This window comes from Scomber scombrus, chromosome 16, assembly GCF_963691925.1.
Source record: "Scomber scombrus chromosome 16, fScoSco1.1, whole genome shotgun sequence".
Classification (NCBI taxonomy): Eukaryota; Metazoa; Chordata; class Actinopteri; order Scombriformes; family Scombridae; genus Scomber; species Scomber scombrus.
In genome coordinates this window covers 20387912-20413434 of record NC_084985.1, presented here as the reverse complement: position 1 = coordinate 20413434, position 25523 = coordinate 20387912, and the positions used below count along the sequence as shown (strand labels likewise).

General features: G+C 39.9%; 1 protein-coding gene across 1 annotated transcript in view; it reads left to right on the top strand.

The window, feature by feature from the left end:
• csmd2 (CUB and Sushi multiple domains 2) overlaps window positions 1-25523 on the top strand; it is a 240549-nt gene that overhangs the window by 8087 nt on the left and 206939 nt on the right. The window contains exon 2 of the mRNA XM_062436522.1: window positions 7477-7693. Within this exon, the coding sequence (XP_062292506.1) occupies window positions 7477-7693 (217 nt within the window). The remainder of the gene's footprint in view (window positions 1-7476; window positions 7694-25523) is intronic.

Sequence of the window (25523 nt, the reverse complement as noted above, 5' to 3'; positions counted from 1 at the left end):
CATACAGCTTCTGCGACAGAAACAGTGAATGAGGCTATCTGAACTGCACTTCTCTTTTTTTTTTACTACTATTTAATCTTTTACTCATCAATACAAACACAAACACAATAACACACTGACAAACATATATATACATTTCTCCAGGCATTCAACCTCACTGTGTTTTGTGTGGGAGGCCCATTTGTATCAGTGCTGCATAAACTCCTCCACAAAGACAGGGGTATTTCTAAAAGGGAAGAACATCAACTGTAGCATGCCTTTGACTCTGAATGGGTTATTTTCTATTGATTAGCTTGAAGCTTGGTTGTGTGGGTTGCAGAGGAGCAGTGTTCTTCACAGCAATATCAACTTACCACGGGGCTGTTTTAAAGGGATTGATGAGAAGGAGAAGGAGGGATTGAGAAGAATAATGCGATGAAGAACACACAAATGATAATATCGCTGCTGAGTTTCTGAACTGGTGTAAAATGCCTGAGCAAACTGAGGGTTTGGGATGAAATTGTGCAAAAAGTGTGTGGGTGGCTTTTTTTTTTTTGGGAGGGGTGGGTGGTTGGGTTGCAGGACCTTTTGGCTGGCATTATAGTATTGCTGGTTAAATATGACCCAGCTGGAAGGAACTGCCTGCCTCCCCCCTTCTCTTCCTCTCTGTCTGAGAGAACACATGCTCCATTGTGCCTCTTTTGCCATCCCTGATAACAGGCAGGAACATGTGCATGTGCTCATGCAAGTGTGCATTTTTGCATGTAGCTACTTAAATGCTTTCATCTTTGGCTACATCTCTGGACGTAGGTGATGTTTTTCTTACCCTTACACTTTTCAATGCCCGACTATGTTGCTGCGACAGCGTGTGTGACGATGACAATGCCGGCGCTTGAGATGTGAATGTCACAACTGGGACAACATTGCTTCGAAAGCAGCGGCATTGTTCATTGATGCTCTATGTGTTCATTGAATTGCAATTGAGAGCATACGATAGCACATTCACGTATGTGTCTGGCTCAGTGTCCTATCACTGCGTTGTTTCACACATTCATGCAGCAGGAGGCCATTCCAAGCTTCCAATGTGCAAGCTCCATTTTTCTGCCCTTTTTACGGAAATAACATTTATTATTCAGCGCAATGAAAATAACCTGTGGGGGTGGGGGGGTGGGAGTAAGCCTATCGCTAGTGCCTTCCACTGCATTTGGCTTGTCTGTAATGGCAGACGGTGTCATCCTGGCCCGGACATTAGCCTAATGTATGGAGGCAAGCGGGATCGCTGAGCTCACCCATTTCCATTTTAATGGCAGCCATCTAGAGGTTAATTCGGATATGATGCGGTCAAGGCGTGCATATGCGCTGACACGTCAAGAGACAAATAGTGGTGCTGAGAGGATCTATGGGGCGGAAGGGTTTATCTTCCCACCAGGGAGGCAGTTACTGGCACACACACACATGCACACACACACACACACACACACACAAAACATTTGGTTGGTTGTTTGAAGTTTACTCCTGGGGTAGGTTATATGTGGTGGTGGATATCTTTGTTACTCAATAAACCCCTTAGGGTTGCACTTATTTGGTTGGAAATGATTGCATGTTTGCTCCAATGGGATTCTCATTTTGTATGGATACATCCCCTGATAAGCCACATATATATCTTATAGCTCTAGCTTTATCGTTTCTCTCGAGAATGAGGAAATAGCTGAATTCTGTGTTATAGCTATGTGATGAGGGAGATTTGGTATAAATAGTGTATGTTCCAATCTCAATTTAATGGTTGAGCGCATAGTTCTTGTGTTTAAGGTATCTGTAGATATACTGTTGATGCTCTGGCTTTACAATGATGATTAATGCATTTCTGAACAACTACAAAGTCATTTTTTTGTTGAACTGATAGATCATTTTGGCAAGTTTTCTTTCGTTTTATACCCAGAAACAGCCGTACATTTATTGACAGTGCCGGAGACATGCTGTGCTAACATTGGAATTCCTTTCTCAAACATCAAACAAGTTTCATTCTCTTCAGTTGTAATCATCATGTACAACATAAGAAGTAAGGCGTTTTTATTATTGACTGCGAGAACAGGATGGTCTCTGTGTCTTTGTCTTTTATCCAAAGGCAGTCGAGACAGAAGTGGGGAGGGATGAAAAACAAAAACAAAAACAAAAGATGGGAGTCCAGAGAGGAGATTTGTGACTTTATGGTATTATGTCAATGTGATGTTGGGATTATGTTCACCAAGATGAACTTCCCTCCTATTTATAGTCACTGTAGCCAGGGTAATTGTATCTCAGTAGTAGCAGTACAGTTACATGCAGATATGTGACACCATACCTAACCAGGGTATAGGGATTACACTCATGCATGTGCAGACAACTGATATGGCCACACACAGGCATGTGCGCACAATTGTCTCACCTTGCATACACAAAATACACATGTACACACTGCCAAAGCATCCCTCCATAAATACCCCGAAGATTCGCTAACAGTGCAAATTAAGCGTTATCTTGCTGTGACTGTCACACCAACTGTGTGTGACCTCAGCACCGAAGGGCAACAAGATGCAAAAAATAGGTTTAAAAAAATTCCCCTCTCAAACATAGTCTTTTTCTTCTTTCCAAGTAATTTACTCCCAATGGCTGTTGCTCTTCCTCCTGTTGACCCTCTGATTTGTTCTACCTTTCTCCCTTTCAGCTACTTTTTTTTAATTTCCCCTAGTTTGTCCCTCATCTCACCTTTGCTTCCATTATTCCTCCAGTCACATATTCCAAATCTATTTTCTCATCCGTCCATACATTCAATCAGACAGTCAGTCTACTCTGTTTCTGTCTACCCACCCCAACTTCCCCCTCTCCCCTGCTGCATCTCTCTCTCTCTCTCTCTCTCTCTCTCTCTCTCTCTCTCTGTCTCTCTGTGTTGTTCTCCTTTGGTCTGTCCTGTCTCCTTCCTCCGCTCTGAGGGTTTGTTGTCCTGTCGGAGTACAGCACAGTGACCATCGATTCATCAAAGTGTCACAGCACACTGCCGCAGCTCTGTATGCCCGCAACTAAACAAGTGCCCTGGCAAAGCAAACAATAGCTCCTACACACAAACACACACACACTCTCTCTCTCTCTCTCTATCTCTCTCTTTCTCTCTCTCTCTCTCTCTCTCAAAGGTAGAACCTGGAGTGCCGCCCTAGCAAGGTCACACCTCTCCCTGTACACCCATTTGGCAGCATGCACATTGGAGACGGTTAGTGCCAAGCTGATGCTGCCAGTGGCACATTGGGCTTAGCAGTGGACAACATATCTGTTGAACATTCACAAAAATCAAGCATAGTTAACATTCCAATACAAGCCAATGTAAATTGTTCCCATAGACATGCTGAGGGATAAAATGCACTGAGTGCAGTAGCCACTAGGACAAGTTAGCAATTTTCACAATTGCTGAAACAGCGCATTTGCTAGTAATCCATATTCATAATCGCCTGGAATCACCTGAACCTACACAACTTGAGAAAACATGACCTTCTACTTTGCCGGCAGTCTAGTCAGACTGAAACAGCACAACCAGCAGTCTGTTTATGGTGTCTTTATGGTATGTCAGTAGGGTCAACTGCTGGATGGGCTCTTCCCTGCAGATTTACACTGAGGGGCTTCAGAGCAGGTCACCAGCTCCAAGCAGCTAATTTCATAATGCACCCTGGGCGAGGCTTAAATTATTCAACCAAGCCCCGAGTGCAGGATCTACTTAATCAAAGGCTCTGGGTTTTCAAAGAACGGAGAGAGTACAGTTCCTCGGTTTACCTCAGCCTCACTTGTATCATACTGTGTGTTGGTGGAAATATACGGCAATATACTGTATATATCAGTATGCCTACACAGTGCAGCAGAAATATCTGGCAAACATCCCTTTTATGACTGCCTGATATGAAAATAAAATTGAAAATCAGTACTTAGTGCCCACAAAACCACTTTCTCAAGTGAACTTTTGATGTGTCTGTTTTTTGTCCATTCTGACCATGTTTGTTTGAGCAAGGATTAAATGTTTCTGACCGCAGCCAAAAAAGCAACGTCTCTAAAAGCACCACCGTAGTCTTTTATCCCAGATTGTGTGCGTCATTATCGATTTAAAAGTCGGTCACTTGGCACAGGTGCTTACACTTCAAAATAGCATTCGGCCGAGGCTCTGGCAGACTCAAGTGGACTTATTCTCTGTTGTGATTTTTTTTACTTCACGTAATTGTGCCCATAAAACACAAAGTCTGTGTCCCTGCTTGGTTGATCACCTGTCATATATCAGTACATACACTGTGTACCATCTCCTAATAACACATGCACTCTGATCACTGTATATCCAACGCTTTTATCAGTATATAAAATACTCCTTAGATGTCCTTTCTTAGTGTAGTGTTCTTTGTTTTAGCTACTAAACTTTGTCTACTGCATCTCAAGATTCATGGAATCATATCTTTCTTCCAACATGTAAATTCAACCTCAAAACTGATTATTAACAATCCGGATGCATTAACCTCCCTGGTATTGTTTTGCAATCCATCCCAACCCACCCATCCTAACTCATTGCCTATGTGCAAGTGGTTCACAGTCCACTGTGACCCCCATCAAGCTCTGCCATCAGGCTGGTTGTATGAGCCATTGATTGGCATTTGTCTGATAGAGGCCCGTAATGAAGGAGATGATGAGGAGATTATTGACCACGTTGGGTATATGAAAATCAGGTAGCAGAGGTGGATGTGGAGGTTTTACCTGGATATTAGTATTGACCTGATGATAATGGGAAGGGTGGATGCTCACTTGCTGGGCCTATTTAAAGGCTTTAATGAAAAATCTGATACAGATAGCTCTCACTTTGATCTTTTTTGTTCTCCTCTCTTGTTTCTGGTTAAAGATGAGGACAGAATAGACAAGAAGAGGAGAAATAAGAGAACACACTGTGATGTGCAGTTATTTTAAATGCTCTATCCAGCATATGGGACCTTATTTGGTTAGTGTTAATCTCATTTTACACAAATGCCACAGGCTTTTTGTGAAGAATACATTGTGAAACTTCCATTTTACGCAACAAACAAAGAGCTGAACTCTCTGAATGCAGCATTATACTGCAAACTAAAGTATATTCAAGTGGGTAGGGTTCAAGTGCACACATTAGCATCTTTTAGAAGAGGTCAAGCGCATATGAAGCTCTGAAAAGTGATGGCTGAGAGGGCCGCGCTTGTTTTTTTTTACGAGACAGGCCCCGGGGAGTCAACTGTGGCATGATGGATACACTGTGACTGGAGATGCTATTATCTTCCTCCTGCTGCTCATGCCATCCACCCAGTCTGGATTTTTTTTACCTCCTGACATTATCTCCCATCTTCCCCTCCTTAAAAAACATTTGTGCGAAATTATTTTTGCTGTGCTACCTGGGACAAAAAGCTAATATTTGTTTGTTTGTTTTTGTGCGTGCGTGTGTCAGCTTGTGTTTTCCAGCAGCATGTTGAAATTCATAAACACCATGATGTGGCACGTAGCCCCTGAAATCTTAAATACGGGGCTTGATTATTGCTGCGAAAACAAATGCAGCGCTCGCTTGTCTGGCTAACCAGGGATTATCCATGCTTAATTTCTCTGTCATTTCTTCTCTTTTTCTCCCTGTACTCTCTTGAAAGAAATAAGGTTTTATATTATGTTGGTAATGAGTAAGACTGAGAGGAATAAAATTACTTCCATTTTTTTTCCTTTCCTATTGTCTTCCCGCTTGGTGTTTTATTACCTGTAAATCCCTACTGGTTATTCCAGACATGCGACACTTTTCAGAGTGAAAATTTGGACACATTTTTAAGCTTTGGGATTGTTTTAGCCATCAGAGAGCTCACACAAAGTAGTACGGCATCTGTATGTTTCACAATCTTTCAATAAGGGATACATATTTCTCCTGGAGGGACTGAACAAAGCAGACTTCATTTTTACATGTTTTTCAAAGCAGCAGTGAGTTTGCTCAACATTCTTGTTTCTTAATGCCCCTTTTTATTGCCCCCAGGTAATAAAGCTCATTTCCATGCATTGATACATCGCAGACATTTATCCATTTATGAGTATAGGCATACACCTAAAGAAGAAAAAATCATATCTGCTTTATGTGTTGTATTGTTTGTGTTGTTGAATATTGTGGGTTATGCAGATAACAGATGTCCTCCAATTACACTCTCCTAATTACATTTTAATCAGGCTACATTATGATTCAGGTTTTTGGCTGAAGCAAACAAAAGGAAAATACAGATCATTTGTATTCCATGTATTCTTGCATGCATTCTAATTTAGTCCCTCTATGAGAATATTTATTTATGCAGTGTCCTTTCTTGTGATCAAAACTGCACTTTACATTTTGCTTCTCTCACAAAAGAAAAACAAACGAGAATTTATCGCATTCCTGCTGTCTTAGTTTAAAAGCTACAACATGCAGTACATCAGAAGGCTGCTTATAGGATGTGACTGTCCAACATAATTTATCTTCTTGTCACCTGTCAGTGGTATGCTGGCAGCTGACTGCTCAGATTCAGCTGTCTGGATGATGAAAATGAACTTTGACATTAACCGTCTTTGATTGCAGGGCATATGCATCACCACAGAAAGATCAACTGAGTGTCTTATTAGCTGCATTGTGCTATCTATACATGTGCATTTAGACACTCATTTGTGCATTAAAACTGAAAACGCATGCAGAGAAATACAAAAAATAGTGCAATTACTCATGAGTCCACACATTAGTGATTAAGTAATTACATTTTAAACCCTAAGCATTGATCAAAGGTCTGGACTGTGCTCAGATCATTTCACATCAGTCATTTAGCTCAGGGATTCAAAACACACACACACACACACACACACACACACACACACACACACACACACACACACCGGGTTCTCACTCCACACTTCCAACCAACACTCGTGCAGATAGATGACAACACACAATTAAAGTTTCAGATTGAAGGTAGTGTGAGTGGCTACTGTCAAAAATGTAAAAGATGAGTACAATTAAAATAGCACTCAAGAGTGTGTCTCTCTTCATGAGTGTGTGTCTGTCCTTTTTTCTCCTCTCCTCTGCCCCCTCATCTTCTCTCCTCCAGCTATGTCATGTATTAACGTGGGAACCTATTAGTAATGTGGTGAAAGGGCCAGTGAGTGTGAGTGAACAAGTGTGTGATGATGGAGGTGGAAGAGATGGGGAAGGCTTGGAGCCGATGAGCCATTTAGCACTGCTATATTAATGGCTTAGGCTGCATGCTGTAAGTGATAATGGATGTTGCAGCACTTGGTGCAAACTGTTTTACTGTGCATGTGTCCATGTGTGTGGATTTGTATCATTTGCATAATAGTATGTAGAGGAGTGTCTTATTTGGATTAATGCTCTATAACACTTACCCATTTCGACAACCTGCTGGCCATTCTAACACCTTTCACAGTCTTTTAATAACTGCCTGTTTCTTTTTCTCTTCACAGCTCAGAACTGCAGTTACACACTACACAGTCCCAATGGGACGATAGAGAGCCCCGGCTATCCTTATGGTTATCCTAACTATGCCAACTGTACATGGGTGATTGTTGCGGCGGAGCACAACCGGATACAGCTGGTGTTTCAAGGCTTCGCCCTAGAGGAGGACTTTGACATCTTGTCTGTATATGACGGGCCACCCAGCCCTGGGAACCTTCGGACACGGTAAAGTAGACCTATGTATTCAATTCTGTTGTAAATTGCATGTTTGTTGTTACGTGTTTTTGTGACAATTGTATTTTACTTGAATGTTGACACACAGTAGATTTTTTAATAATTAAACCCACTGAAAACCAAATTTTCTAAAGATTTCAGTGCAGTTTGGGATTTGAAGGGTATTTCTAATGTGCCACTGAATGGCCATTACATGATGCAGTAAGTCACAAAGAGGTAATTTAGGATTATTACAATTTGGGTCTTTTCAGAGTTTTGAACATTATACCTCTCTGTAATAATAAAACCATATTCAACAAGTTAACCCAAGTGAATCCAACCCAAATTAAATAATGACCACAAAGACCTAGTAATAAATAAATAAAGTGGTATCTAATGCAAGTTCTACATAGTGCTAGTGTGCCACAGGCGGAACAGTGGGGGGGCAAAAAAGAAGATGTCTGAATGGGCAAGTAACACAAACATTCAGACAATCAGACTTTCAGGTTTCAAATAAATCCCTAGATTAGTTAGTTTATTTGGAAGTGAGATGCAAAGAGCGATTATTGGTGACATTTCATGTGAGCTCAATATTGTTTTTTATCTTTAATTAAAGTGGTAGCCAATCTGCTAAAGTCTTTTTTTGGTCATCTTACCACTCTCTTGCACCATCGGACATTGTTATCGTAAAGTGAAATGCAAAATGGTGACGTGTAAAATGTTATCCTAACCAGTATAAATGATGGCCAAAACTATGAAACCATGAACACGAACCACAAACTTAAAAGTACTGATGAAGGCGGTCGACTGGAGACCCGAGAAAAGAGGAAAAGCTATAATGCGGGCTATAATCTTTGATGCATTCAGAGGCATATTGAGCAGATCCTTGGGCGACTAATGCAAGGTTTGACTCTGCAGACACTGTGACAGCATCCAAGGTTATTCACTCGGTTGCTGGGCACATTCTTTGCTTTAGAGCTGCTAGCGAAATGAAATGAAGGTCACTTGGGTGTGAAGACTGAAACAAACAATTTCTGAATGAAAACAGTCTCATCCCACCGTGCAACCGTCAATTTACACAGCCTCAGAAGGTGCTGCCTTGTGGTAACATTGCAAACTGAAATATTGCCTCTTTGGTTTCCTGTGTTTCATGCTCGCTAACTTTTCACATTTCGTAGCATTCGGGATTTTACAAGTACATAATGTTAAGCTGAATTGCAAGTCTTCTATTTAGATCAGCAGCAGTTATAAACTACAGTCACAGAGCTGCTATTCACTGATGTGTTCATACGTATACGGATATTATTGCTTACAGACCTCTTAGCAGTCCATCAGGTACGTACAAGACGTAACTTAATTAGCGTCAATTCTTGCTTCTGATCAGCTGAAACTACACCCAAGCTGCTTTTAATTCCTGTCACCTTCTGCTATGAGCTTGGCTCATAGCAGGGGGAATAGTTATGGGGGAATAGTTTAAAGCACATGTTATGCAATCCCTCTGGAGACACATGAGAGAAATGTTTTAAAGGGCTTTTGTTAGTGACACTGTTTTGAGTCTCTGTCTGCCTTTCTGTGTTTGTCCCTGTCGATATATCACCCGCCCTCCCCTTCTCTCTCTCTCTCACCCTTCTCTGCCCCCTCCATGCATTTTCTCATTCTGTGCCAGTGTTGCCTCCACTGCATCTCCCCGCAGAAAGCGTATGAAAGAGAGAAGAAAATCCATTATGGATTGGTGTTGCGCTGTTCTCCTCAGCCTTTCTCCTGTTTGGACCTCTGGGCTGTGTTGTATATTGATGCTCCAGCAGGATGGGGAGAGGGAGGGCTAGAGAGGTCAGGAAGCGTTCCCCTCCCTCTCTCTGTGTCTAAACGCTTTGAAAATAAGTGAGAATTTTGGAAAAAGAGAGACACACAGAGAGAGAGAGAAAAAGGAAAAAGTAGAGCTGGCATAAGAGAGAAAAATACCGAAAGAAATGAGAGAGATGGAGAAGCAGTAGCAGTGTTCAAGATTGTGTAGGCAACACTGATCTCCTTTCAATTCTACTTGTGTTGTGTTTGGCTAGAATTCCTCACTTTTCAAAGACGGCGTTTTGTAAAAAGTGAGACTTCAAGCTTTATCTGTGAGTGATCTTGAGAAGGCTGGCAATAAGCTAGAAGCAGCTCCCACCAGTCAACAGTAGTCTGTCAGAACATGCATGCATATTTACACTTGCGCACCCACAAACACCCCCACTTACACCACACACACACACACACACAGAGGCACATTTTCATGCACACACAAAGATGCACGTCTGATAATTCAGCCCTCCCTTTGTTCTCATCTCTTGCTTGTGTCAAATGTAATTTTCTTTCCATCTCTCTTGCTCCTCTTCCTCCAATTTCTCTCACTCCGCTCTTTTCCTCTTCACCTATTTTTTTTTTTTTTAATATCTTATCTCTTCTGCCTGTTCTCCATTTTGTGTCCCACATGCTGTGTTGGCTAAATTTGATCAGCCTTTCATGTATACCATGCTATAGGTTGTAGATCTTCGAGGTTTTTTCCCCATTAATCTCAAGTACGCATCAAAAATGAATGTTTTGCTTCTTTTCATGTTTAAATGATTACCTTTGATTTCTTTATCAAAGCAGTCACTTTTCTCTAGATTTGTTTTTATTTTATCAATTCATTCATTCATTGATGTCACAGTGGCAAGAGAAAAAATTGTTATCAGGAGAACACTTTCTTCCAAATCAGTTTAGCTATTGAATATGTGTGTGTTTGTGTTCCCATATGCACCCCAGTGTGTGTTTGTGTGTGCTCCTGCAGCAGTTCTATGAGTCACAGTCACTGCTTAGGAAATACATGTATGAGTCAGTCTGTTGCTGCACTGCCGCAACAGGCAGTGTTGCAAACTGCCGATTCCAGGTGACATCACGGAGAAGCAGCAAGAAAAGTCCAATTATATAAATTGGGAAAACAGAAAAATGCCATGCAGTGATATATGTTGTTGATTGTAAACACAAGCTTCTATCAGGATTTGATTGCTGTTAATTAAGCTGAGCCTTCCAGAGATAGTGTAGTGTCTAAGTGGTTAAATGCAACTTGTATCCTCAGTGCTTTGGAAGCACTTCATAAAGGGAGAGGCTGAACTGCAGCAAACCAACCTCAAAACAAATAATAATGATCCATGTATTTATAATATCCTCACGAGGGAAGGTTTCGTTTCCCGTTTGCTTTTCAATGATGTTTAAAATGACAATCTCGTGATGTGGTATTGCTGTCTGTATCCAAGTATGTGACAATGAGAGGTTGTAAATGTAAGGACATGTACAGCCATGTGTATTTATAGTTATGATCTGTATGGTGTAGCATACATCTTAATTATGTAAAGAGTTGTTGGTAATAGGGCATCATAAACGTTGGCTTCAGCCTATACCTTAATAATTTGTGCATGATGGTTAAGGATATATTATATTTGCAGTAGACTGGCTATTCATATGTTATTTTTCATTCTATTTTTTCCCTGTTTTCTTTCTTTTGCCGTTTTGTCTCATATTTTAAGACACTGAAATTAAGATCAAATCAAAGATCAAAACTTAGCACAAATATGGGTTATGGGGGAAACCTCTAAAGCTCACGTGTTAACAAGTAAATACTTTCTATTTCATTTATTTAATCCTTACGAAAACTAAATGTAAAAACAAGCTGCAGTTTGTATGCTAAACTAAGCCATTTGCTTGCAGGGTCTACTGCACACATGCAAGATAGTGGTATTGAGTCTAACTCTTGACAAGAAATATGTGTATTTCCCAAAATGTCAAACTATTCCTTTAATGTAGCTGCAGTGCTGACCATTTTTCTTTGTATAGTACCTTTTAAATAGATTTCACACAATACAGGAAGCTTTTATTTTACCACTCTATTAAAATCAACTTGCAAGGACCTGCCATTAGTTTGAGATATATTATCCTGCACAGTGAACATTCACTGGTCACTTTTTTGTCATATGGTAATACTGTTGTGAACAGAACCTATTATGTAAATGTTTCACATTAAATGTTTTTACTTAATACTTCACTGTACTGGAGCCTTGTTAATGTATGAGACCTTCAGTTTCACATCCCTTTCACGACACCATGTTATTGTGTATTCCTCGCCCACAGGCTTTTTCACCTGCATAGCGTATGACTATAATGCTTTTTGAGGCAGCTGACCCTCAGTTTTGTAATGAAGTATGCTTGAATTCATCAGCTGAATGTGCAGTTTTTTTTTTTAAATGGTGTATCTGCATTACTTAATAACAATAATGTATTGAAATGGTTACTGAGAGTTGTTGGCTACAGATCTTTAATTTTTTTTGCAAGTCTGCTTGTTATTTTAAACACACTAAAATCTATGGAAATGACTGGTAAAGGTAGGAAAGAAAAAAGAGGGGAAAAAAGAAAAGTAATTGAGTATTCATGATGTGTGTAGCAGTAGCACTTGTAGTTGCAAATTGTTCAGAAACTTTTCAATCCCTTGTCTGTTGTCATAATTGTTAGCATTTGCAATAGTTAAGCACTTTAAAGGACAAGTTCACAATTTTTCAATGCTGACTTGATGGTTAGTATGAGCAATAGTCATGATTACAGAAACAAAAGTGTAAATATTAATTTGGGCACCTAACTATTGAAAACTATGAACCTATCCTTTAACAACCATCTGTTTTGTCTGTCAGTTGGGTGATTAGTATGAACCTTGACATCAATAGCCTTGGTGTTCCGGGTTAAATAGAGCATTTAGTGTTCCAGCATAGTAGTCAGAGAGACCTTCCAATGACTAAAGCAAGCACAGGATTGACCTTAAGCAAGACACCGAGCCTCTGCTGGCTCACTTACTGTTACTCTCCACGAAAGCGCACAATTCTTACTTGTAAAAAGCAATCTTTTTTTTCCACTTTTGTGTCACATTTCACCTTGTAACTGCCAATCAGGGGAACATTGAGTATATTTCAGCAGAATGAAAAGCTATTGGGGTGTGTGTGTGTGTGTGTGTGTGTGAAGGCATCCCTCTTCATATGCCTTTTTCTTTGTGATGGAGTGATGGAACGGAGAGACTTAAGGCTTGGCAGACTGGCAGGGTTGAGGAAGTGGGAGAGAGGGGGAGGCGTGGAAGGGACAGATTTTCAGCCTGCGGGCTAGATAGGACCTAAATAAGGAGCACTAGTGCATGGTGCTGGGAGTGGCATTAACACTACAGTCAGCCCTCAGTGCTGTGAGGACAGGGTGTTACAATATGGGTTTGTGTGTGTGGGTGTGTGTGTGTGTGTGTGTTTGTGACGAAGAAAGTGAGAGCTAGTGTGTGTGTGCTCAGACTGTGCTTACAAAGGGGGATCTAGGCTAGTGTACAGCCCATCCCAGCGAGCTGATTCACTGTCAACAAAATCAAGGTTTATTGGAGTACAGATAAAATGAACATCACACACACAAACGCACACACGCACACACTTTAAGTGCAGAGTAAACGGCAACGGGCTGGAAAACTGTTAGTCCTGTAACTTTTCAGACACGCCACTGCTTTTTGACAAGCACTTGTGCTGTCAAGTGCTTGCACAGTATGAGCATGACAGGGAAAAATGATTACGTACATGCTTTCATATTGCTTCTGCCTGTAGTTCACAGTTTGATTTGAGCAAAATAAATGTACTGTTTAAAAGCAGATCCTGAAAGCAAACTGTAAAGGATACTCTTGAGTTTGTGGAAATATGACTTGACAACATAAACATCATCCCCAAAAATAGTGTTTAATTGTTTAATCAATTGCTTGATCAGATAATGAGTTGTCAACAATTTGATTATTGTTTTTGTCATTTATCAAGTAAAAATCCAAAATATTGTCTGTTTCTGCCTCTGAAATGGGAGGATGTGCTGATTTGCTCTGAGGAAATTGTGATAATCACATTTCACAATTTAATATACACTATTTCACTATTTTGTCTCATTTCAAATACAAAATTATTGCTGAATCAGATTAATAAATAATGAAACATATACTGTAGTTGCAGTTTTACACCAATATATCATATATCCTGATTTACTACAGTATTCCTCAATAAAATGTGTTTGCAACACACTTTTTTTTAGCCGTTTTAACAAAAGGCTGTAACTGGATCCATTATTTTTATATCATATCGCTTTTATATCATACCAGCTGCTCACATAAAAAGAGGCAGATTAGTATTTACAAGCATTTAGGTTTAAAGCAGCCACAATTTCAGATTTTATTATAAAGTTGATTTAAGTTGATGCCGGTCAATTCAATTTAGTTCAATTCAGTTCTATTGAATAGGCTTTATTGACTTGACATTTGGCATGTGTTGCCAAAGCACAAATACGGTTATGAGAGACAATGTTATGGAATTAAATTAACAAAAAATAATGTGAATAACAAGATTAGTTAATAGAATACAATAGATAATGAAATAAACAAATGCAATAAAATAAGATAAACAAACAAAAAAAAAAGGAGATTGTGGCAATAGTCGAGTATAATAAGCACAAATATATTCATAATTGCCTATCTATGTCTTATTGGTTGTGTCTTTTGTTGTGGCAGGAAGTGACATATTTAACAAACACTGCCCACAATGAGAGCTCATTTCTCCCTTTCCGTCAGACTTCAGAATTCTGAGCTTTATTTACCTTTTTTTAAAGAGTTCCTCCCGAATATTTCTATAGTTTTGACATTTTGTTAGAAAGTGTATTTCCATCTTTACAGCTGCCTCATCACAATGACAGCACAGCCCTGTCCTCTCAGGGCAGTCAGGTCTGCCTGTGTCTGCCCCTCTCTACTGCCAGACTATGGTCACTCAGTCTGCACATTGTCAATGTCTTTCTCTTCAGCCTCAGGAGCAGTTGGCTGATGGGACTCCTTTCTATGTTCAACTCTTGGCGGGCAAGGGCTTTATAATGCTAACAGGCAGGGCCTGTCTATTTAATATGGCTCCAGACTTTGATAGATCTTTTTTGAATTCTTTGAGGTAAAGGATATTGGCCTAATTCAGGTCTGCATACAGAGTTTCAGGGTTTTCTTTGTGCTCGGAGAATACTTTTGCAGAACTCTGTATGCAGGGTTTCCATTGAGTTTTTGTCCTATTTTTCCCAATCATTTTGTAGTAAGAACCCCCATATCTCACTGCCATGCAGTGCATTTGGTTCTATAACAGATTTTAATATTTTGAGCCATGTCCTATTTTGAATTTGAACTGAACGCTTGCTGGCATAGAAATCCCTTTTTGCCGTCTCTTTGAGATCCTTCACAGCAAGCTTAGGTAAACTTAGGTAAGTATAGGTAATTGTTTGTTCCTAATTGGGTTCTATCTATTATACATGTTTGGTCATATCTCTGCCACCTTGATCTTTTTTTACAATGCGATCATTTTGATCTTCTTCATGTTAACTCAGGTCTCAGGTCTGACAGTACTAATGGAGACAGTCCAGGCTCTGCTGAAGACCTTCTTTAATAGGAGATATTATGGCCAGGTCATCTGCATAAAACTTGGACACTTGGTTTCTGTGTCTTGTAGAGGGAGACCAGGTGCTGGTGCTTGTTCTAATAACAATGCCAGTTCACTCATAAAAATATTGAAAAGGGTGGAGCTGAAGGCTGAGGTTGTATCCTTGCTTCAGGCTCCTACTGTGCAGGAGGAAGTATGTATTTTATCTCCAATTTTGGCAGCCAATTTGTAATTTTCATATATTGATGTAATTACATCAAAAGACTTTCCAACTATACCACTTTCTATTAATTTAGAAAGTAATTCATTCATGCCTGATTGAATCAAAAGCTTTTTGGAAATCAACAAAGCATGCATGAATTGTGTCTTTATTTGGATTTACATATTTATCGATTAATGTGTTTTGTGTGAAAATGTGGTCAGCTGTTATATAATTTGGAGGGAATCCAATCTGATTTTTGCTTAAGATACTGTGCTCAATGAAGGAGTCTATAATTCTTGAATTAAGCATACTGCCAAATAAATTCCCCAGGCTACAACTACAAAGATGCCTCTGTAATTGTTAAGATCAAATTTGTCTCCATTCTTGAAGATGGGTGTGATCAACCCTTCACTCCAGCTTTCAGGGAAGTGACCCTCACTTACAAGTTGAGTATTTTTAGGATGGGTAATTTGCATTTTCTGTTGGTGTATTTTAATATCTCATTTAAGATGCCATCAGGCCCAAAAAAGCATTTGGGCCTTCACTTTGTTTCCATTTCTAATTGTGTGATGTGTAATCCACTGGGCTCTGATAATTCTGAATGTTTTCACTGACCATTGCCTCTTGGTACTGCCCTTTTGCATCACTATTTATTTTGAACAGCTTGAAAGGGCTGAGAACATATGTTTCTGTATCTGTTCTTTTCAGATACAAAGTGATCTGAGAGTGATCTGATAAAGGTGTTTGTTCTTTCATCGTGAAGGCTCTCAAAGAGGTTTGGTCTAAATCTGTTACAGTATTATTAACATTCCTGCTGCCAAAGTCTGAACAATATGTATAACGTCCAAAGGGGTCCCACTCGCAGCCATCCATTGATAAACTATAGACTAAATGCTGTGCAAAGCTGCAAGACATGTTCTCCACTCCTGTTTGTGTTTTTGTCATAATTATTCCTGTCGGGAAGGATAGGGAAGTTAAGGCTAGCTCCAGTGATGCAACTGTTGCCTCCAGTGCTTTTAATGTCTTGCTCCTCAATAGTTTTAGCATTTAAATCTCCAGTGATCAGCACAGATCCTGGAAATGACTGATCTCTTCCTCTATGGTGAGAAAATCTTCTGATTAAAATATGTAGATTCTATGAGGGGAATATAAATGGCACATGAAAGAATAGTTTTCTCTGTGGAAATTATATCTTTTTAAATTTTTAACCAAATGTGATATTTCCTCTTTTTCATAATTTCTACTGAGTCTGCTAGTTCTGACTTATACCTTACCAACATTCCTCCTGAGTCTGTACGGTGGGTGACTTCATTTAATTTTGATGATGAGACTATAAACTCTATAGTTAGAGGGGAAACCAATGGCGGCATATCTTTTGCACCAAGGCTCCTCTGGCTACCTCAGGATAGGCAGACTGTGTGCAGACTGGGTATGTCTTATTGAACAGGGGTAGTGGGCAACTTGAACATTTGGCCATTGTCACAGTTTCGGGAAATGCTGACATTCTTTTTCTGTATTGCGTGTGGTTTGAAAGTCTACCTGGGTAACAGAGTGGACATCACTATAGAGTGAGGGGAAAGAAGAGAAGAGACAGGACCACTCTCCCCTGTGTCCTCAGGTCATTTTTTACCTGAATGGATTAGGATGTGGCTTGGGCAGCCAAGGTGAGACTCAGAGAAACAACCCATGGCTGCTTCTGTGTTTTGACACCCAAGTTTGCCCAAGCCTATCCTCATCAATGAATTTTCCATTTGAGTTGATTTGAAATACAATATCTGCTTTTGCAGTGGGAGTATCTGTTCTAATGGGAATAACTGTGTGGTTTCTGGACTCTAGCCGCTGTGGTTGAGAGGGGATCATCCTGCTGGCTGTTCTGGGAAGGCTCAGTGCTGTGTATTGACTGTGGTCAGTTCTCAGTGGTTCAGATTCAGTGAGCAAGGGAGGTCACCTGTTCCTTCAAACCATTCAGTGCTCTGTCCCTCTCCTTTAGTTCCTCTGTTGGAGCAACAAGTTGGATCTCTTGGCTCTCTCTCTCTCCATCTGCATTTCCCAGGAGCAGAGCAAGCTGTCTCCTGTGACTCTTGTGGTTTAACTCTCTCACCTGTTCTGACAGTACAACAAGCTCTCTCTTCTGGCTCTTTTTTCCTCTCGCTGTAGCTCTCTCACTTGTTCTGTCAGAGCGAACAGGTCTTTCTTGTGGCTTGTGCTGAATTTGAGTATTGTTTTTGATGGATTGTCTCTTTGCTTCCTCGCTATTTTCTCATCTCCATGTGTTGTTGTTGTAAGAGCTGTGCTGAGTTTTTGTCTGCCTGATTTAAGGCTATTTCCCTCAACTGCATTCTATTTCTAACTGGATGAAGTGTTCCTTCAGGTCTGTAAAGAGGTCTAATGTGGAGGGGTCAGGGTCGGCTGTGTCATCATGGTCCTCCTCCTCAGTTGGGATGCTAGAGATAGTCTTTGTCACCGGCATGAGGCTAGAGTCTCACAAGAGAGGTGTTTCTCTCTACCAGAGATTTAAGTATGTGGAAACCATACCGGTAATACCCCTGTACCATGACTTTACCAATTCTATAAACATTGACGGTTGTCATTATGCTATTAGAGTCCTCTGGGTCCCTGGTCTCTAACTGCCAGTATACTCTTTATTGCCCTTTTTTGCCACTGATAGGTGATGGTCGATAGGGGCTCTGTGCCAGGTTTCAGGTCTGTCAGTGTAGAAGATTCGATGGCTAATTTCTCAACTTTTAAAAAGATCAGCAAAAGGGTTTTCTGGCTATCCCTTAAGAAGCTCCTGTTTGAATGTGCTGGTCCCCGTGTCATTTTTCATTTAGCGTGGGAAGTGTATGTTGAGGATTTCTCTCATGCTCTGCTCTGGGCAGTAAGGAAAGGTTGGCTGCTGTTTTGAATGGCTCACTGGTCATGTTTTTTTGAATAATATATTTTCTAACTGCTAGTGTTAGCATCCACTTCTAGCTTCCAACTGCCACAGTTAGCTGCCACTGATTCACACACCCACAGCTGTCACTTTGGGGCTCCAAATGTCACTGTTTAATGTCAGCTCAAATGGCTTATCTGAGTTAGTCTTGGAAGTCTATTGTAACGCTTGATCTCCCTTTTGAGTATCTGTTGTTTGTTGATTTCCCCCGTTTCCGCTCTACTAGCATCAAGCTCCTGCTAACTCCTGCTAGCTCTTGTCACTCTTTTTTGGGGGAATTTTCCTGTTGTCTCTTTCTTTTCCTCTAGTCCAGTTTGACTTTCCTGTTGTCCTCGAGCTTGTCTTTAAGGTTACCACATTTTTACTGTGTTCTTCTCAAATTAACATGACGAGAATAATTGCAAATCTAGGAGCTCATGTAACACATGCTAAGACAGGGGAGCTGTCTTAGCAGTAATTAGCCTACTGTTAGTTACTGTTAGCATGGAGCATCCAAAGCCAGGAGCATTTGGTGTGTTAGTTTGGCTCCATGTCTCATCATATGTGTGTGTGAACATGTATGGTGTTAGTCAATGAGTCAAGCTTGTAAAGAGCCAATGTCTGCGGGTCAGGGTGAGAGTAGATGACGTACAATGGCACCTCCTGCATGAGCGCTTGCCATAGCAATAAGTCTCCGTCAGTGAAGGCCTTGGGCATCAATCTCTCACAACATACTTTGGAAAATGACTTTAGTACGTAAGCGTGTGTTTCAGTGTGTGTATGTGCATACACTTGTTCCTTCTTTGTCTGTATATCCTGCGCTACACGTGCTTCCATGTGAACACGTTGTATAAGAGTAGGTTACATTAAATAAGGAGGAGGAGTGTGTGATTGCGTGTCAGAGAGAAATATGGCTGGCTGCATGTTTTTGTTTGTTTGTGGCAGTCATGATTAAGCATCTTGTTCCACAGCACCCACACACACACATTCACATCTACATACATGAACTATATGTAGTTATGTAGCTAGATTCTTATTTCATACACACACCCACACATGTGCAAGCAGACACACTGATACACACACGAGTGGATTTATGGTTCCTTTGAGTCTCGGCTGTTAATGTAGAGACTGCCACTTATCAACGCCAGCTTTAACGACAGACTGCTAAAAACAGGGGGAAGAGTGATAGTTTGTTTTTCATCATCTCGTGCTGGGAAAAAGTGAAACGATGTTGAGATTTATGGCACCGGCTCACCTGTGAGGCAGAATTATTAGGCCCTGTAACCCCAGATTAGAGAAATAATCAACTAGATGGCTATGAATTTATATCCTACATCCTGTGTATCATTCATTGTGTGTATAGCTATTGACATCCTCCCATCCCCGGGCCTATCAATGTTCTTAACAGGATACACTTCAGCAGCACCATGAAATGAAATGTTTACCGAGATAAAAGATTAAATATGGAGTACACCCTTCAGAAAGATGTGTCATTTTCAGCACTTCTGTGTTCGGGGTCACTCTTGTTTGAGTCGAAGGAACGCACAATATTTTTTGGAGGCCTGCCTGTTGAGCTATTTAAACCATCAGGGATGAAAACAGAGGTATAATTAGACCACTGTAGTGCTCCCTGCTCACATTTGCCAATATGCAATCTCAGAAAATAAAGAACATAATTGTACCTTTTTGCCCCGTATAGTCTCTGTTAATAAAATATAAACATTTACCTTTTTTGACCGTGATTTTATGTGGAGCATCTCCTTATTATTAAGTAAAATACTAATAAGTCTTATCTCTGCAGTTTGTGTGGGAAATTGGCATGGACTACTTTTCAACAACATTAGCTAGTGGGTAGCACAGCAGCAGAGGCTCAGCAAATCAGATATATTTAGGTATATACAGGTCATAAAGTATAATAAAAATCGAAGAGACTATTAAAATTTCACCTTTTACTTTGGATAATGTTTATATAAGTCAGCACAATCTCATTTTTGCCAATAAGTCCTGTGCACAAAAACAGAATGAAGACAGGCTGATAGCCCATTATGTCAATTTAAATGTTTGTTGTAATTTCTTTTAATAACCACAATACACTTACCAGTTACATAGAACGTCCAGTGCACAAAGCAATAATAAAAGCACATAATATGACAGGAGCAAATACAAATAATTTCATCATATAAAAATTGATAAACACCAGCTTACAAAGGAATGATGGGAGGTGGATGTTATGCTTTTCTGACTGCAGGGAATTCATTTTGTTGTTTTGCACGAAAATGTATGCAAATCACTTCAGTAACAATTTGCCAATTATGATACCTTAAAGCATAGTAAAAGTCATGAGTGCGCATGTGTGGTGGGTTTAACATGTACAGCATGTCTAGATTTAACATAGTGCAGGGGGAAGAGCAATCTGAGAGGCAGGGCTTCACGTGAAAGCTCTTTGTTTCCAGTTAATTTTAGAGTGATCAAGCTTTATTAAACTGGCATTCATAATTTTCAATTATCATAATAAACATGTGTACCCAATGTATAATTTCTCTGGAGAAAAAAAAGCCATTCTCAAAGGCAACTATGAATAAGACATAAGACACAGCTTCATCATGTTGAAACCTGATGTGGATGCAACACCGTTTGTAATATATCACACTTTGTAGTAAGCAGGTTTTGCTGTTCAGAAATCTTATCTTCTATTATTGTGGTGTACCATTATCATAAGGATATGCAATAGATTTCTAATTAAACCACTGTGGTCAACTAACCATAGATAATCTGATTTAAGCCTCACTGCAGGTCAATAATGATTATATGTTTAGGTCAATACACTAGTCTAAGATGATTTATAAAAAAAAACCTAATTACTGTAAAAATCAGAAGTCATAACAGGTCTCCCTGTGTGCATATTTTTAAAGCCCTGCAAGCGATATATTTTATCCATAATACTTTTAATGCAAAAAGCAAGCACAAGTAAGAACCACTTAACCAAAGAGTTCAGAAAAATACATGTCAAGGTTCTTAATCAAGAGGTTTTCATGTCAGTCCTTGGTCTATCAGTCTCTTCATCATATTCTTGTACAACTGTGGCTGTTCTCCACAAATTATAAGGCCAAACAAGTCCTTTAACCATTGCTCTAGACTGAAACCCTCGGTTCTACATAATGAGCATTTAATCAGCATGATCACTTTATCTGATGGAAAAAGCTACTTCTCCGCTTCTTTCTTTTTTTTTTTCTTTTTTTTTTTTTACAGTGATTTGTAGTTCTGGGTTTGATTTTCAGATCTTTAAGCTAAAGTTACAGACAGTGTGCTGTGCTGTTTATCCATCTCGAACACATCTACAAGTAATGATGCACACATCTCATATGCATGTGCTTTCTCTCAAGTACTCGCTCAAGTACTTGTTTCTCTCAAACACTCATCTATGCTGCCCTAAGCTTTTGAAAAATGACTCTCCAACATTCAGTTCTCAGTGCATACAGACATAGCTTACTTTAATATTTTATCTTTTTATATTACTATTTCAGAATGATATTAAATGTTTGAAAACTAACTCAAATATCTAGCTGTCAAATGTCTACTGCACTATTGTGACATAGCCAGTGCAAATAGTGTTGACCTCCACAAGAAATCAAACCTCCAAACAGCAATTCCAGGAACACAGTAAAAGCAAGCAGAGCACATGTCACACCGTTACAATAATGACTCTTCTACCTGCTGAGCAATTTCAGTCATGATTGGAGGAAGCACAGCAGACCAGCAGAACACCTGTTTGTGTCTTTCTCACAGCCAGAGAGAGTGCCATGAATGACATGAGTTCCTCCTGACAGAACTGCAGTAATGTTTTCACTCACCACTATAAGAAACCAATCGATATAATCAGCTTGTCTGCGACACGATGCAGTCATCCCAATACTTGCTCAACTTTCAGTTTTAAACAATGCTCTTATGTCCATACACAATATTTGATTGCTGTTATGTGTTTGGTAAAATGTGTATAAAAATGACAGACGACTTTTAACCAACTGACATGACTCCTTGTGCAGTGGAACAGTTTATAATTTGGGGTACATTTTAGTATCATCAAATGGATTGGCAAAATAAATTGGCTTCAATCAATCATCTCACAGTCAAACTCATCTGGAGCAGTCAATAAAAACATTGCAGGGGTATTTTCTTTCACATACTGATTGTATAAACTTGATACAAGAAGCAAAGTCATCTGAGATTGTCAAAGCTCAAAATGGTATTTCCTGAAAGGAAAACAAAGTTGTTGCCAAAAGGTTTCTAGCCAAAATGCGAGTTGACATTTCGACTAATGATTGTTGTACAATACTGTGTAAAATAATTCCTTTCACTTACTTCAATCAAAGCGTCAATTCATATAAACTGCCGTAAACTGCCATAGGCTGCGAGTGCAGAAAAAGAAAGACAGAAGAAACAAAAACAATATGGTGTCATAGAACCTTTGGTGTTTGGCCCCCTAAATACACGGCCAAAAACAGAACATTCCCTTTAGCTGTAATCTATGGGACTGTGAGGCACAGATATTCTCCTTGTGCACCATTTGTTTCCCAGCTTAGGCAAATCCCTGGCATATTTTTCAACCCGTGCTGATTTTTCCATTTTTCCACAGTGCTGCTGCAGTCACGTTTTTCTTCCATGATTTCACCCTTTCCCTTTGTATTCTCTTGTTCATCCCTGGGAGACACACAGCATAGCAGTCTAATTAGTTATCCTAACACCTTGTGAAACGTGATAATGGATAAAGCAAACATATTGTACCGCGTGCACACGCACACAGTAGCCGTGCTGTGTCAAAAGGATTTGCAGGGCATGTAATTAGACACTTGTTGCATGTGACCAGTTGCACTTGTGCTTGTTTAGTTGTTTGGAAGCCGAAGGTTAACACTACATGTTCTGCTGTAAAGATATGGTCATTGATTGTAATAAAGAATATGAATCAGTCTGTAGAAGTTACATACAGCACAGTGCAGTGCAGAGATGCTGAGGACAAAAATAGAACAGATTATTCCACAAAGACATATAATTAAAAGATAGAGGGCATTAATGTTGAGCTCTACAGGCAGAGAGGGACTGAAGGAGAAACTGTTGACAGCATACAGAAACATGATCTGTGTTTGTGAGAGCCTGCAGCTAATTCTAGATCAGTACCACTGCTTTTCTTCAGTAACACACATAGGCACACACACCACCGCCATCCCCTCCTCCTCTTTCTTTTCCCTTGCTGTCCTTCTGGTGCTCTTTGATCATTCTTGCCACAAGAACGAAAGAAGAATGACGGGTAGAAAGTAAATAGCATTGGTTGGGCGCTCCATCGGTCACTGTGTCCCTGTTAGCCCTTCTGGCTAATCAGATCTTCTGTCCAACCTTGTTTTGGAGTTTATTAGTGGCATCCCTCTGTGGAGCGAGGGAGAAACTGAAGATCACAGCGAGGGGGGGAGAGAAGAAAAGTACAAATGATGAAATTTGAATATATATTTGGAGCTTCAAGCAAAAACCTTAGGAAGAAACCTCAAAGGCCCAGAGTGAAAGCCTTGTAGTGCCGACATACATGCAAACATACACCTTATACATAGTCATTACATGAACAATTAATGCCGTACACGATGCATGGACAAAAAGTTATGTGGACACACAGGTATAACACTCTTAAGACTTTCCAGATATTGGAACCTGGTTGCAGGGATTCACTTTCATTCAGCCACAGGAGCATTCATGAGGTTGGATGATAGGGGCTGGTTTGCAATGGGCATTCCGGCTCATTCAGAAGGTGTTAGATAAGGTTGAGGTCAGGCATATCAGGTTATGGTTAAATGTTAAAAAGCATCTGCACACTTTTGGCAGTAATTGTAGACACAGTGTCATGTAGAAGACAGCAGGGGGAGAGGAGAGAGATATACAGTATAAAGGTGAACGGTTTCACTGGTGAAGGAGGGATGGGAGGGGGGGGGGGGGGGGGGGGTATGCAGTAAGTGGCTGCATTTGATTAAACAGCATGTCCTTTTATTCTGACTACAGTAAGATTCTGGGAAAAGCAACAGTGTGTATTAGTTGTCTGTTTTTGCACCATCCCTTGCATCACTGCACTTAGCCAATCAAGGTACGCATTTCAATCTTGACGCCTGATGCCTGTTGCTAAGGCTGACTCATCATCACAATGTTTGATTTTCTTTGTGGTATGTGTTTTATGATATAACTGGAGCTTCAAACTATTACTGTTGCTGATATTTGTACATAAATGCATTTATTTTTATGCATTTATTCAATCAAACTTTATTCAGGACACAGTGAAGGTCCATAGTAAAAAACAGACAGACATACAATAGATAATATTCTTTTACATAAACTAGAATTGCTAATTTGAGCAAAAAATTGTCACTACAGCACACTTTAAAAATACCCTCCAACCTTCATAAACATGAGTAAATCAACAGTGGACATTATACAGCACATATAAGTAAGTAAGTAAATATATTAAATGCAGGATACCTGAAATGTTAGTCTTTATTCTTGCAGGATTTCTTTCACCTTGGTTGCTGTTTACTTTCAATTGGGTCTTTTATGTCTGTCCTTTTTCTCTCCTTGATCATCTACTATATCCTTGTGTGTCATAATTGCTTGATTCACTTACACACATACACACATACACACACACACGCACAGACCTGCAAACCAGCACAGTCGAATAAACAACAGCATATCTCCTGGCTACCACTTAGCTTTGTCACTTTCCTAGGGGCGAGAGCGGCACGACATTGAATTAGTTTTATTTTATCCCTAATTGTTTTCTGCCCGAGGATTATTGCAAAGTGATTTGTGCAGAGCAGGGGAAAACACAGTGGACGTGTGAACGTCACCTTGTTTCATTTGTCGGCCTTGATTTGTTTGCTGTAAGAGTAATTGACTTATGTCTCCACAAAGGGGGAACAAATGAACAAAGCATGCAATTCTTTTCACTTCCTTACGTCTTCTGTCAGAGCCTTATTCGTTTAATCATTGTGTTGAAGTTTTCCAGTTATTAAACTTTCATGTAATAAATCATGTCCAATAATGAATATTTATCATCAATATGTGTATGCGTATCTTAATTCAGGAAATTCGAAACAAGTCTCGCTTTGAAATATTACAGTATTTAAATAGTTATTGAAGCACTGTGCTTGGACTGCAGTATCTGTTGATTTTTTGGCATATTATCTTAAATAAATGGGATTGTGCACCCCACTGTGT